General features: G+C 47.1%; 1 protein-coding gene across 1 annotated transcript in view; it reads left to right on the top strand.

Annotated features, from left to right (window-relative positions):
* Window positions 1-10,084: 10,084 nt before the first annotated feature.
* efnb1 (ephrin-B1) overlaps window positions 10,085-15,943 on the top strand; it is a 58,611-nt gene continuing 52,752 nt past the window's right edge. The window contains exon 1 of the mRNA XM_070962635.1: window positions 10,085-11,108. Within this exon, the coding sequence (XP_070818736.1) occupies window positions 10,993-11,108 (116 nt within the window). The 5' untranslated portion in view covers window positions 10,085-10,992. The remainder of the gene's footprint in view (window positions 11,109-15,943) is intronic.

Raw genomic sequence — 15,943 nt, 5'->3', positions numbered from 1 at the left:
TCATGATTCACGCATGCGTGCTCAGAGTTCACTGGGGAAAACTCACCTAACAGGATCTGTGAAGTATCTCATGGCAATTCAAAATGCACACATGATCTGCATTAACACAGCCGCTCACAGCATTGGTTACAACTCCTAGAAGAGCTGTTGTACATGGAGGATGAGGTTTTTCCAACATTCTGCAAGGAGATAAACCAACATGCTTCTAATTCCATGGCTAAATCATCAACGAGAGCATTGGTGGTAATCTCCTCGGCTTGTGAAGGCAGAGGAAAGCAGCTGACCCTGGGAAATGGTTTGCCAGGAACTCAGATTAGGAACTCGGACACATGCACGCAGACAGAGCAACTTCCAGGCCTCTGACGCTCATATGGCCACACTGGTCCACAGTCCGCAGAGAAGCTCATCCTTGACATCTCTGAGCCACATCACTGCAACAATGCGCCATGCGCCCAGCGAAATACCTGGTAACCAAATAAAGGGAAAGAATCTTTCCCGGATTAAGAGGAGACGCTCTGTGGGCCGTAACAGAGATGTCAAGGTGAATGTGAAACGAGGAAAGGATCAATGCCCTTCATTATGAGGAGCAGGTTTCATGAGACAGGCCAGAACAGGTCAGAGATTCCAGCAGAAAGCTATGAATAGAGTGCCGTGGGAACCTACTGTCTGCCTCCTGTCGGTTTTCTTCGTATTGACACGCAGGCAGAGCAGCTAAAGGTATGCTGAATGAGTGAACGAGTGACAGGGCTATTGTACTTGGAGGACAGAAGCAGGAGGATTAGTCTCCCTTTGACACTGAGGGCTGAGATGGTCCAGCGTGTGGAGGGAATCTGTCATCAGCAGAGCTGCAGGTGGTCCAGAGGTCTGGGCAGGGCATTCGACCCCGCGAAGCGAGAAAACAAGAGGAGTTTTCAGCCGGGACCAGAGTGATGTTTACCCTGGGTAACCCTGGAATCTGATTCTCTACACCTCCTCTCCTCACCTCGCATCATTGTCGGGGAGCCACACTCGCTCCTCCCAGTGGGCCCGAGCTCTGCAGTGTGGATAATAGTGGGTTTCCCCCGCAGGAACAGGAAACAAGATTATGGTTTTTCAATCAAGGTGTGGGAAACTCTGAAAACATGCAATCCTGTGAGGCAGCAATGCACCACACAAGGCCTGCGTCTCTACGCATTTTCAAATCCCTTGAAGCTCATTCAAAGGTGACCTGCGGATGACTGAACACGTTTCTGGGCCAAGCCAGCTCTGCTAAATCATGAGTCTCAGTAAAGTTTGGATGAGTGTCTTATAAGGGCGTGATGAGACAGGTCTCATAAAGATGACAGAGAGCTCTGCATGTCACCAGCCCCTGCCAGGAAACCCCAGTGATTAACGAGGGCCAGGACACCTCTGCTAATAAGACTCATCTCTTTAATTGGCTCCATGATATGACTGTGCAAATGGCCAAGGGTGCGGGCGTGTGCATGCACGTGTAATGTGTGTGAGATGACCATGTCTGCGCTATGTCCATCTGTGCATGCATGTATGTATTGGAGAGGAGTGCACTGGGTGTGTCTGCGCGTGTGTGTGTGTGTGTGTGTGTGCAGGCGGGTGGCCCATGCATGTGCCTGTGAGCGGCTTTCTCACATCCCTTCTGCACGGATACAAGCCAGAGAGCCTCATTAGAACGAAAGCACTTCTATTGCTGGCCAAGATTTAACACCTCACCCAATAATAATTTATTCAATCTATTCTTAAGTATTGCATGCGCTGGTAGATAGGGGTTAGGTTATGTAAGAGTGCGACAGTGCCTAGTTTGAATGTGATATGATGATAATTATAAATCCAAGGGAGACGACAGATGGTGAGGTACTCTAAAGGTTCAGCAGGTATAAGTATTGCTACTCTGCTGCTGCCAGATCAGTCCCCAGGAGACTGAGGGGGGACAAAGGGAAAAATTAGAGGTAGTCAAAGACAAGAAGAGAGAGTGCAGACACAGTAAGCGAGAGCTGGTCCTTGTTAGCACACTGTTCATCAGTCTTGTGAGGTCACGGAGCCCTCAGGGGTGCTGCGTGACCCACCACCTCTCACCCCTGACCCCCAGCCAGCACCTGGAGCTGAGGTATTTCCTCATAACGTTGACTTGTAACATTTTGTCTCTATAACTGATTCACGGCCGGCGGGCTCAGAAGTCGTAGCTCACGTTGAGCCGAATAACCCTCGAGTGGCTGTAAATTTGAATGCTATCTGCAGCACGCGCAGCAGAAAAGAAGAAGATGCAGCTCGCTCTGCCGTTCACCCACAGGACGTGTTTGGAGAGGAGGGAGAGGATGACCCAGGGCGAATGGGAGTGGACGGCACAGAGAGAGAGAGAGGAAGGAGGAAAAGCAGAGAGGATGGGGAGGGACAGGAGACCGAATGGGAGGTGGAGGAAGGAGGTCAGGGTCACAGCTGCATAAAGGGGTCAGAATGAAAGATGTTGCTTCAGTCCGGCCGTGAGGAAAATAAACATCCTCCTAAAAATAGTTGGAAGACCTGTTCATCTTTCATCGCTGTTGCTTCAGCCAGGTGTGAGCAACTTTACTCTCAATAACAGACCTGGAGTCTGCTGAATCCTCTGTGCAAACTGGGTTAATAATGTAAAAAAGGTGTCCGAGGGGGGGCCTTGATCCTAACTTCTCTGGAGTTCATAGGCCCTGTGACAAACACGCTCAGTGATCATCTTAACCCCTCCAATAAATATGACATGCCGGTCTTAGCTTCATATCTGCCCCTAACCATTAAATCTTCAACTCTGACCTTTTACCCCAACCCGAGCCGCTGACCTTCTTTCCCTCCATATGTCTTAATTTCCTGTGAAGAATGTCTCCTACGCCGAGCAGAGCTGCTTGGATATCAGTTTGAAGTTTTTTTTTTTTGGACTGGCTGATTGACAGATAGCAGCGTGAATGAACCCAAACGCTCAAGGCGAATAAGACAAGCCGGAACACACACGCACACCCTGCGCCACCCTCTGCCTATCTTACATTCGCTGTTTCTTTATATGCCCCCCTCTCGCTTCTTCCGGTGCCCCTCCTTCCTTTATTTATGCCTGCAGAGCCACTTTGTTGTGCTTTTAGTGGCTGGGTTTGTAGATGGAGCAGATGCTGGAGCTGATATTCCCTGATCCTGCAGCGAGCTGAGATAAGAGCAGATTTATGCCAGAGTGAGGGAGCATGGGAGTAATTGCTGAGGCTTTGATGATGCGGCTGAGAGCACTCGTGTACCCTCGGCTGCTTACTAACAAGGACATCCTCAGATTTAGGAGTTTGTCTCTCTGGGTTTAAAGCATGTTTTTTTTTTTTTTTTGGGTGTATATCTTTGGTTGTCAAAGTTGTGTTGGTGCAACGGTGCATGCTCGGCTGCAGTGTTTCCTTGTTTGTTCTGCATGCGAGCGTGTGCACACATGTGTACATTAGCTGTGATTAGTCTTGTGTCATTGTTTAAAGGCGTGTCACAATCACACCATTGTGTATCTCTGTATGTGTGTGTGGGCATGACACACTATAGACCTCCTCCAGGATTTTTATGGCTCCTTTTTTTTTATAGCTGCACAGAATCACACTCAGCTGAAAACATATGACATAATCAGAATGACAGATAACATTCTATCTGCAGATAAGGTTATCTCAATGTGATTTTCCATGGTTCAAATATACGCCTATTTTCCCCGAAACAGATGACAGCAACTGCTGGATTTGACATAAAGACACATTCAGAGGATGTTCCTCTGCTGGCACAGTCATTATGAGGATTGGGCCTGCATGCGGGGCTTCTGTACTACCTCTTAAAATATAAATACACGATCAAAGCGGAAGCAGCCTACGCCATTACGCTGCACCTGCCAGGGGAAAAAAGGCAACGCTGATGAGGTTGTTTGGGGCTACTTTATTCTCTAGTCTGATTAGAGCTGGACTCTAATGGCTCTTCAGACGAGCATTGAAGAGGGGATGAATCATCTGTTCAGCGTCCCCGGGTGATGATGTCACTGAGGACATGTCAGTGACACCAGCCAGCAACAATGACACGTTGATCCCAGGGGCTTTGGAGCCTGACCCGACTCTTGACTGATGCAAGTGGGCTCAGACAGGACAGATACCTTTGTAGCGAGCGCAAACACACACACACACACACACACACACACACACACACACACACACACACACACACACACACACACACCAAAGCGCACAATACACACACAAATCTTATCTTAGTGCCTGCCCTGGCCATCACCCCGGGTCTTCCTGTTTTTCTCAGGGGCCCAGAACAGTCCCAACTCTCTGCAGCAGTCAGAGTCGTGTGAGGCTGTTAGCTCTGCTGGGAGAGACACTTTGAGGAGTATCTACAGTAGAGAGAGGGGTGATAAGTGGAAGATCATTAGAAGCCCTGAACCAGAGCCAAACAGAATTAGATGACGCACACCACAAGATCATAGCACAGGCCAAAATCAGTAAGGACATTGGGATGAAATTAGATGCTAAATCCCTCTGTATCATTTAGCAACAATAATTTCTTCAACACGTCAGCTCTGTGGGCTACTTGTTTCAGTTCCAATGCCGCCAAAGAGAGCCAGCGCTCAGTTCAGAGGGGGAGAGCAATGAGTCAGATCCTCTGCTCCAATTATATCTGCATCCTGCAGTTTGCTCTTTAGAGCAAACACACACACACACACATCATCACATAAGACAAAAACCGCACACAGTCAGAAAGACACACTTTGAAATCCACACTGCATGCATAGCTGCCAAGAAATGCATGTAGCAGTCAGAAAATAACAGACTGGAAAGCAGAATCACACATGCCGTGAGTACACAGACACACATACACACATGCATACACACACCACTTGAGCAGGAGCTTGTTGACCATCACACAGCCAAGGGACTGTGAAAGGGGGGCTGAGCTCACAGAGGTCGCTTTGAAGTTTCTATTCAGGTCTTTGTCCCATTCAGGCTGCTGGCAGTAGACATCTCTACTAGAGGCCTGGCCCCTCCCATCGTCACACCGTCCCCTCGCATACACACACACTCTCACACACACTCGCACACACTCACACACAGTCAAAAAGAAAAGAAGGCACGTCCGCAGGTCCTGTCCATCACACGGGCCTTAATTAGAGTGGATTCGAATGCACCCTTTTGTACCCTTCTCACTCTCTCCTCTTTCTTTAACCCCCACCCTCACTCATTTCACTCTCTTTCACCAGCTCCCACCCTCTCTTTTTCTCTCATTCCTCCCTCTCTCCCCTAACCCTTTTTCACTTTTGTTGCCCTCCTTTTCTTGGCAGGGAGCGAGGCACCTCTTCAGACGTTTTCTTCTCTATGCCTTGAGCCCCCTTCTATCCCCCTCTTCTCTCATTGCTGCCCCCCTCCTCACCCACCCACCCAGTCTGGAAACTGAGTGTGACCTAATGTTTGACAGACAAGTAGCCTTGGAGAAAGGACTCATCTATCAGAGGCTTGTAATTCTATTAGAATGGACAGAACATCCCCCCCAGGCCAGCATTTGGCATATTCTCTCCATCAATTTAGCTCTTCTCTAAACCCTCTGGGCCACGGGCCTACAAAATCCAGTTTACGCTAACAAATAATCACAGCGAGTTAATAACATGTGTGTGTGTGTGTGTGTCGATGTGTGTGTGTGTGTGTGTCGGTGTGCGTGCGTGCACGTCCTAACTTTCTGCCTACTTTCTCATCTGGAATTGTTGAGCGCCGAGTTCTTTGATATTAAGCATCAAAGAACAATTTCTCTTTTCAAATTCTAATCTCATCTGAGAGGCTGAAAAGGTATAATGCAGGGAACTGTGGAGAGTTAAGATAGGAGGATCAGAACCAGCTACTAATCAGGATTGTTATCAAGATTCCAAGATGTTTATATGTAGACAAAGATGGTTACACGAAACGGCTATTGTCTTGGCTTGTTATTAGACCTAATTACTGATATGAGAAGAGAAAAGGTTTTGCTCACATCTCCTGCTGGGGTGTTAAATTGAGGAGGACATGTTTAGCGCAGATTGTTATTTGTCTGTAATCAGTGCTTTCCTGTCAGTCATGATGGCTGAGCTGAGCAAAGGAGAGGAGGTAGACTGAAGCAAGAGAGGAGGAGGAGAAGAAGAGAGGGGAGGAAGACGTCTGGACGGCAATCAAGCGTACCACAAACAGGAAATGTAAGTCTGCGGATGCCCCAGCTGTTGTGTTTGGCCTTGCTGCTGTTACAGTTAAATCAAAGCAGCATGAAGAGCTCATACAACAACTTTCAAGTGTCAGCCTCTGAAAATAGTCTGTTTACATTAACAGAGTTTTCCCACTGTTTCTGTCGGCCCAGTGTTTGGAGTGGGTCCATGCCTGTTTGCGTTTATGCCCTTGTGTTTCCTTTGGTGAACACTCTACTGTGCGTGAGATGGACGAGAGGCATGCTGCTAAGTGCTGCTGAGTGTCTGTGTTTGTGAGGACGCGTTGTCTCAGTGGTTAATGGCTATTCGATATTGATTACAGCTGGAACGTCCGAGTCACATGTTCCCCGTCTTCTCCAGATAACGAGGGTTAACCACTTGACCCTGTGCATGCCAAAGGGGCTCCGCTCATACCTGGATCCACGGCCCCGACTGGAGCCACGTCTCCCAGAGCTCCAACAAGGCTGCGGCCCTCTGCTCTCCCGCCTGGCCCGTAGATCATGGCTGTGTCATGGAGCCACACCAGAGGGAAAAGTGCCAGACTTCATTAAGGGCAGATTAAAAGCAAGAGGAGGCCACTTTAGTGTGATTTATTTTCACTGTGAGGTTGCTCGGTCGACTACAGGCCTGCAGCGGCTTCATCCGGGAATGATGATGTCATGGTTTCAGTGTTTGCTAAGTGTAAATATCAGATTGGGAAGGAACTATGTCCTCAATAGCAGGGTTCATCTGTGGGTTTCAGAGAGAGGAAGACAAAAGCTGCAGAGATTGACTGACTTTTCTCCATTTTAGAGCTGATAAAAAGATCATTAGATGGTGAACAGACTATTAATCTTCAACCATTTTGATAATTGTTTCATCTTTCTTGTCATTCATCAAGAAAACTTGCTAACTACTCTGTGTTTTCAGCCCCATAAATGAGAGGATTTCCTGCTTCTCTCCGTTTCGTTTCATTACCAGCTGAATATTTTTGGTCTGTCCTGTCCAGCGCTTTGGTCCAGATTGAAATACCTCATCTATTGCATGGCTTGCCATGAAATTTTGTACAAACACCCATGGTCTCCAGAGGATGAATCCTAAAAACTTTGGCTATCCTCTGAATTTTCCTCTAGTGCCACCAGCTAAAACAATAGCCAGAATAAATGTTGGCCTTGGAAAATGGGTGGAAAATGTCCCAACATCTTGTTAAAGATACCCGGTTTTGCTGCCACAAACAAGAGACACAGCTTAAACAGTGCTTGGCAGTGGTCTCACCTAGCTGTCACACCACCACGATCCCTTCCTCATTCTGATGAGAAACTCTGCTCATGTACATGTACCAATAATGAGAACTACGTCTGTTCCCTTGACTTTCCTCCAGCGTCATGTTCCCAATTTTTCATCTGCCCAATACTTCTGATTATGACTGAACACTCGCTAAACTAATGACATTCAGCTTCAAACTAGGCTGGTGAACATGGTAAACATTATTCCTGCTTAGTATCAGCGTGTTAACATTTAGCTTAAAGCTCCATTGTGCCTCACAGAGCTGCCAGCATGGCCATAAACTGCTCGTCTTGTTGGGTTTTGAACTGTTGATCAGAAAAAACAAACAGCTTGTAGACGTCGCCTCAGGCTCTGGGAAATTGTACTTGGCATTTTTCACCATTTTCTGACATTTTATATAGATTAAATGATTCATCAGTGAATCAAAAGACAATGAACAATCACTAAAATGATCTGTAGCTGCAGCTCAACTCTATTCTGAAAGGTCTGAAGCGCGTCTGTATGAGTGTCTGGTATCAAAGTACATCCAGACTATTTATAGAAGCACTAATCACAGCCACCTATACACATTAACATGATGACCTCATTCCTTGAAAAACGCCACTGTTTCATTTTCATATTTCCCCTCCGTGATGTGTGTGGCTGAACATGAGCTCTACGCTCAATATGCTCCTTTGTCCTTCCAGCAGAGTGCTGCACTGTGTGTCACGTTGCAGAAAGCTTCTTGTGTTTCTGTAGAATAATGTTAACAGTCCAATATCCGTTACATATCCTCCATAATCCTCTCGTACTTGTATATGACGATGACATGTGGTTCTTCTGCCACGTGTGCTGTTGTAAAAGATTACTTTTGATTGCCTCTCATGGCAAATCTCTGTATTATATTGTGCAAGTGTTTTTGATTCTGCTGCTTCCAAACCCGCGGTTTGATCACAGTCTTACAACAACAGAGTGGTATGTCCACCGTCATCGTCCTGGAGCCGTGTTCCTTCTGGCCACTCAGCTTCAGCCGCAGCTGTGGCACTCGTCAAAGCTGCACACAGGAGGCGTCTCATTGGCTCACAGCAGATCAGGTATCTATCTGTGACCGTTTGATTGGCCACTAAGGTATCAGGTATCCCAGACGTCCTGGACATCAGTCGGGACATGCCAGCTTTGTGGCAACTGGCCTGTGTTTGTTGTCACTATGACAACACTGATGGTCTGCGGGCAGCTCCTGAGGATGCAGAATGGCAGAACTCCAGCAGCACTTGTAGTATAAAGGACAACTTTATGACCTCTTCAGACTTTGTCCTTTGGCCACACACCTTACAAGTGCACAATCCCCTCTCTGACGCAGCCATGGCACACTTCTGTGGCCCTTGTTGTCACTGGCTCGCACACACAGACACACACATATGAAACACATATGATACACTCAATGTAAATGCACATAATTAGAGTGCTTTGTCATCTGGGTGCAAGGCTGATGTTGAGCTTTTACCAAGATTTATGGGCTGTCAAGGCCCGACAGGGTGTAATAAAAAATAATTTCAGGAACCATGAGACATGTCTTCAAATGTCTGTTATCGTTCCTTTCCAATTATGCTGACACCCCCCCCCCACACACACACACTCCCCCGTGAATCGATTTCATCACAACCATTAGGGGGCGGCATTGATTGGATAAATGCACCAAAATTAAGAGACTCTCTCTCTCTCTCTCTCTCTCTCTCTCTCTCTCTCTCTCTCTCTCTCTCTGTAACACACACACACACACACACACACACACACACACACGCACACAAAGGGGGCACAGACATGGACATGATCAATTATGTGTCAAGCATTTCTTCCTCAACGAATGAATGGTCCAATGACTATAGGCTACCGACCGTCTATTGTCTATTGACACTGGAGACTAAGTTCTCATGCAGTTCATTATCCCAAAAGGGGACAGCTAGAAAGAGATCCAAAGAGACCATTAATCATCATTGCTTTCAAAGAGGAAGAAAGAAAGGACCAAAATAACAGACACTGTAATCCATACAGTGCATTCTAAAGATTTTTGCTGAATTACACTGTATATATTTAGAGAAGTTTATAATAGTATTACACTGCAATTATAGCTCAGTTATAAAGGGAAAATATTACAAATTCGCTTATTCCAACCACCACAGGCGTAATTAGAATTCTCCATGGGAAGATTTTGATACGCCTTTATTATAGGAGCGTTATGGCATAAATGTTTAGTGCTGGATCCACAGGGACAAGCAGGTCCCGGACTTAAAGGGGCCAAACTTTTTCTTCTGTAAGCACTTTTACGCACGCTCCAATAGCCTATCACGCTCGTTTTCCTCTCCAAAGCTTTCAGTATGACGAATAACTTCAAAGTCCATTTCAATTTGGGTCGATGGCTAGGGTCGAGGTGGCGGGGCTGGGAGATGTGGGGGTCAACCCAATAACAGACCCCCACCCCCCACCCCCTCAACCCCCCTTCTCCGCTCCGCTCTGCTCCCTCCATCCACCCCTCCACGTCTCCATAAATGCCTTCGCTTCCTGCTTCCCAAGTTCGGACAGAGCGCTGTGATTGGCCGCGGCCCGCACTGTGGGCTGTTCCCCCTGCGCTCCGCTCGGCTCGGGTTACAGTTGAGCTCGAGCTGCCGCACTCATCGGAGCGCACGGAGTGTTGGAAGCGGGTGAAAAGAGAGACATGTACCGGCATGGAAATGTTAGCAAGTAGATTCAGAGCCAGCGAGCGGGCCGGTGAGCGGGTCTGATCTCCCGGCGGCACTTTTTGTGTCCGAGCGGCGACAAACAAGGAGGAGACATACAGTGTATTTACGCAGCGGCCGCGCAGCATGCCCGAGTTGGACTAGAGGCAACCCTGCTGGAGCGCAACACGCACGCGGAACGGCGCTGAGAGCCGGGAGGAATATTTACAATAGAAACTCAATTCCTTTGCGAAGAAGAATAGCAGGGGGCGGAGGAGTGAGAGATAACACTGGAATGAAGTGGACCTCGGCATTCCCAGCGTGCTGCGGAGTTGTGACTGATGGATGAATGTGGTCATCTGTAGGCTACATACAGCGACAGGTACAGACACCATCAGGGGAGCGTTGACAAAGACACGGCGCAGCGCTTCATCGGCAGCCGCATCGCCGAAATTGCGTCCCCAGAAACCCAGCGATTTGTGAGATCCGTCTGATCGCACGCCAGATCGCATCGTTGAGTTGTCTCTACAGAGTAATAAGGTCGCGAGTGGCTGTTTTTCGTGTCTCAGCCACAGGTCAACCAGGACACTCGGGGGGCTGCTCTCCTCCCAGATCCCATCAAGAACCCGGGGCTTATTCGTGCGGACAGTTCAGTCAAGGACACGGGGGCCTGGAGCAGATTTTAAGAAGTCGGACAGAAGGACATGTATCTGATATCGACCTCACATGCTCCCGACTGATCGTAGCTCACCTTCCCACCGGGCGAACCACACATAAAGGCTGCCAGGCGCACTGTCCGACGCTCCGAGTTATCGGCTCACTGTCTGTACGTTGATCAGAATGGCGGGACTCGGTTGTTGGAAGTATTATCTCTGGATCTTTATTTTAATGTGCAGGTCGGCGTTACCTTCGGCCAAATCGCTGGAGACTATAATTTGGAGCTCGCAGAATTCCAAGTAAGTCTCGTGTTTCATTTGTACAAGCATACCAAAGTCGCTGGGTGTGTGCGTAATGGAGGACTAACATTACTGGAAAAGTTGCCATTGTGTGCAAGCTGGGTTAAATGTTCTGTTAAATGTAGCAATTATGTGAAAAAAGAACGCAATTTATTTAGTTGTAATTGTCATTCCTGCGCCGCAGAGTTTTGTGTTGGTTTATTTCTCAGTGGGGAATTTCCCAACACCAAAGAAACACAGTAGGTAGAGGCTTATACAATACACAGTAGGCCTCACTTAAAACGCAATAATAGAGGGTTAATTATAGCAATTTATGACAGCGTGACATCCACCTTTTTATTACCAGGCTGAGGGCAAAGTCTGCCCGGACACTTGAATCCCGATTATCAAGGAGTTGAGAGAGTTTGTCCACTTATTCTTCTTCCCTACAATTACTCGCAATTAGCCGAGTAGAGAACAGTGAAGGAAAGCATGCCAAGTGTGTCAAGGTGTCGTCCAGTAATCGAGGATATTTCTCCTCTCCCGTCTGCCTCAGGAGCCCTGAACGCGGGCCACTTGGCCGCTGAGAGGGCCACGCTGCGTCCCCAAAACTCTGCACTCTCTGAATTTAGTTTGCCCACACACACGCACGCACGCACACACAAAAAGAAGTGCGATAAGATGGTTTCACATTTCAGATGAGCAACTGCTTTAAATGAATTAAAATTGCCTTAATTGTCCTGGCACGGATCCAGCCTAATTTCTCCACATCAAATCGGGGGCAAGTTTCTCAAAAGCAAGCAGCTGAAGCCAGACATTTTGTCTAAAAATTCATATTCCTCCCATCAAAACAAGCAGAGTGAGCCCAGACTGCTGATAATAAAATACGCTCTGGTAACAATTATCACCCACTTAGACTTGACTCCCACATTTGCATGATGTTGGAAAGCATACATAAGGGGGAAAATAAACTCAAAAGGAAGACAAAAAGCCTCTGCTGTATTTCTGTGTGGTTGGAGCGGAGGAGCTGACCTTCATTTGAGCTCACAGCACCGAGGGGAAATGGAGAGTAGCTCGACCAGCTTATAACTAGAACTTACTCATTCAAGTGAATCCATGATTTATCCCCCAAATGTCAGATGTCATAGGAGCTCGTTGTGCAGCCAGTGAGTATGAATATTGCTGCCATGTTCATTGGAGTGTGTGTAGCTATGTGTGTGTGTGTGTGTGTGTGTGTGTGTGGCCTGGTCCTAATGGTAAGATTACGGCCCATCAGCTTTTATTTGACTATGGCTGCAGAGGTAGTGGAACAGTGAGCGTCATCAGATAGAGATATGACACACACACATATCACATGTGCACAAAAAACCCACACCTTGTGTCAGTCATGAGGAGACAAATAAAAAAAAGAAGGAGAAGAGAAGAAGGAGGTGGGGGGGCATTTATTGATTGATGATGTCACCTGGAGGGAATGTCTTAGAAGGTTACCACGCTGGTTTAGGGATTGGAAGATCATTTCTCCATCTGTTTCTCCGCTCTGCTCCTTGTAAAATCCCCATGCCGGCTGAATATTTCATAAAGTTCACAGTGGAACAATAATGCACTCCGCAAAGTGTTCTCTCAACCTAATTATCCCGCTCCTCTGCGCTTAGAAAACAATAGACAATTATCTTGCTGTGTGCAGGCTTTGCAATAACAAAAGACAAACCTGTTTTTCTTCTGAAATGTATCAGTCAGCAGCGGCGTCTGATAGCCAATAAGAAAGGAATACTTGTACAGCAATCAGCATCTGTCTTCACTGTTTGTTGTTTTAAGCTCCGTCTCTCCGTCTTGCTCGATATTACTCCGTAGTGATAACAGAGGGAGGGAAGCCTATAGAAATGTACAGTACACTATCTGGTGACTTATCTAGATTTACGACGTCTTACTTCCTGTTCCCACTTTGGGGAGCACTGCTGCCTCAGCTAATAAATTAATCTGGCCTGCTTGCACACTGTACCACATACACACAAAATCTAACAATACCAGCGCCTCCCTACAGGCCATGAGTTATGAGACAAAGTATAGGAAAGCAGCGGGTTTGGGCCACTGTGGTGTGTATGTGTGCGTTTTCTTCCTCTTTATGTGCTTGTGTGTACAGGCTTAGGCCCTCCGAGCAGTCCTGCTGTTATGGATTTCCATGTGAGGATGCTATCACTCCCGCTCCTGCATTATCAATAACTGGGGTTTGCTTAATTGATTTCCCCCCAGCGTGCTTGAACAGGCAACATACATCATCGCCGTAGTGCCGTCTGGAAAGAAGAAAGATCCCAGAGTTTCGGTACTGCTGCGGGATGTATCAGACCTTTCTGATATTTAATTTAGGGCTGGATGAGTGAAATGGCGAAGGGTGGCGGGGGGGAATTAGGTGGAGGAGCAGCCGTGCAGAAGAAGACTGGATGTGTCAACGTCCCCGGTCGGTAAGGAACCGTCTAACATTTGATCAGAGCAAATCGGATTAGTTCTCATTTAGCTGAGTGGGATTACGGCAGAAAATGTCACTTTGTTATGACTGATCACGTCCCATCGGTTTGGCTGAAGCTAGCACAGGCATACCACATACATACACACACACACACACACACACACACACACACACACACACACACACACACACACACACACACTGTGCTCGGGAATGCTGCAGCGATGCCAATTTAATGATAATCTGACAAGGCTGCTGTGAGTGGCTCCTGCACGTCCTCTAACCCTCCTCCGCTAATATTTACCTCATGACCTGTAGCTACGACAGCCAGTTTGCAGCAGCTCAGGAGGCAAACAAGATGATGGGAGCGAGACGGAAAACACACTCACACACCTCTGAAAACATACAGCGAGGAAACAGCCACGGGCAGGCCGGGAGTCTGCTGCTCCGATGTTGAACTCCTCGCATTTTCGATGAGGCTTGGAAACAGTTTGCAGGCATTTTTTGGCCTCGGTGTCGGTTTTGAAGCCCACAAAAGCACACAAACGGCGTAACAGAGAGAGGGGCCTTTGTGTCGATAAAAGTCAGCTAAAGCCTCTGTTGCTGTGGGTCTTTACTTACTCATCTTATTTTGCTGTCCATTGACCTCAGCTGCCTGGCTTACAGTTTAACAGTTGGCTGGTTTGGTTTATTGCGTGCTTGCAGTGTTCGAAGGTTCAGCGAGTTTGATGATTAAGCTGGATTTGATTACCGCGGTGATATTCAGTGATATTTAGCAAACATGGTTATTTTTTTCCTAAAAGAGAAAAAGCAAAAGCATGTGTTATCATTTTCTAAGAGAAATAAAAAACTGTACTTTGAGATAATGAGGTGGCAAGTTTATTGTTTAATCTGTTTGCAAAACAACATGGGTTTATTTCACTGCTATTAGTAGAGTATGTGCACAGAAGACCTAATTAAAGTTCAAGTTTTGTTTTTATAATTAGCTTTTTCAGGAAGATAATAGGGCAAAGAAATTGTTTTTCCTTTAAGGTAATTAGGAAAAAACAAACGTCCGCTGTATCTTTGTTTTTCCAAACAGATGCTATCAAAGCAGAAAGTCTTAAAGGTTCACTCCCGAACAATGAGAAACCTTTGACTCCTGCGAAACAGTGTTCAGAAAAGCTTTACGGAGCTGGCATTTAAAAATAACGAGGATTTCGCCAGGAGGTTAAAAAAACAAACTGCAACTGCAAAACTTGAAACTGCCACAACCTGTTGAACAAGGGCCGGACGAGGCTTCAGGACCAGACCAGAAACAGGATCTGGTTCCTTGCAAAGAGTCCAGCGAACGCTCCCCTCTGCCGCTCGCTGCGGTGTGGGTCACCGCTGAGAGGGTCAGAGGCCTGTTTTTGTTTCTTCCCTGCCCCGCGCCCTGCTGCTTGCCCCCTCTACCCCTCGCGATATACACCTTCTCTCTCCTGGCTTCCCCGAGTGCCCCCCTTTCTCCCCCTTTCGACTCTGATCGTGTTTCCCTCTGATAAAGATCTCATTACACACAGAGAGGACTTAGATTCTGAGCCCCACTCAGAGAGAGGGCCAGCCAATAAGAAATACTTGTGGAAAGCAACTGGCCCATGGTGCTGTAAAGGCACCCTGTGTCTCACTGTAAGGACAGCTGCGTTTGCTTTCATGTGTGTGCGCTTCTGTGTCGACATGTCTGTTGTTTCAGCCGTGTGTAATGGCAGATTCTTCGTTCGGTTATCTTTGTGGGGCACCTGGGCTCAGACTGGGGTTGCGGCGCTTTAGGTTATTCCAGAGAAAAAAAGAAAATCGCAGTTTTTCCATCATGCTTTCCCTCCAGATGGACTCACTTAATCCGCCGGTGGTTTGGCTGCCACATTGCTGAAAACTGATCATTCTGCCTTTGGTGTGTTATTGATCCATTCATTTCTTTATATTCAAGCAGCAGCGCACGAAACCCGGTCTCCTTCCCCGGCGTTGGACAAGCAGCATTTGCAACTAATTTTTAGCATTTTTAAATTTTTTTCCATGTGCGTGTACGAGTTCCCAACTGGTCCTCATGACCCAGACTTGCAGTTCAAGACTCACTGTAGGGACAGATTCACAACTGGGACGACAGCTGAGCGCAATGAATCACTTGGAAGAAGAGCTCTAAAGGTTAGTGAACTAATCAGTTTGCTGATCAAAAACAATCAACAGCAATGGAACAATATCATTATGCTGAGATAAATCTTTGGTAGAAACAGAGTTAAGAAACTTTATTGCGACACTAACCAGCCAGGAATGCCTGCAGGGTTTATCTAGGGAATTACAAAGCTGACAGATCTTCATCACGCTGATGCAACAATCCTGTTAACGCAACCAGATACGCCCACAGGTGGATACTGCA

The sequence above is a fragment of the Chaetodon trifascialis genome, chromosome 5, assembly GCF_039877785.1.
Source record: "Chaetodon trifascialis isolate fChaTrf1 chromosome 5, fChaTrf1.hap1, whole genome shotgun sequence".
In the NCBI taxonomy this organism is placed as follows: domain Eukaryota; kingdom Metazoa; phylum Chordata; class Actinopteri; order Chaetodontiformes; family Chaetodontidae; genus Chaetodon; species Chaetodon trifascialis.
Note: the sequence above shows the minus strand (reverse complement) of the source record. Positions and strands in the feature narration are given on the sequence as shown.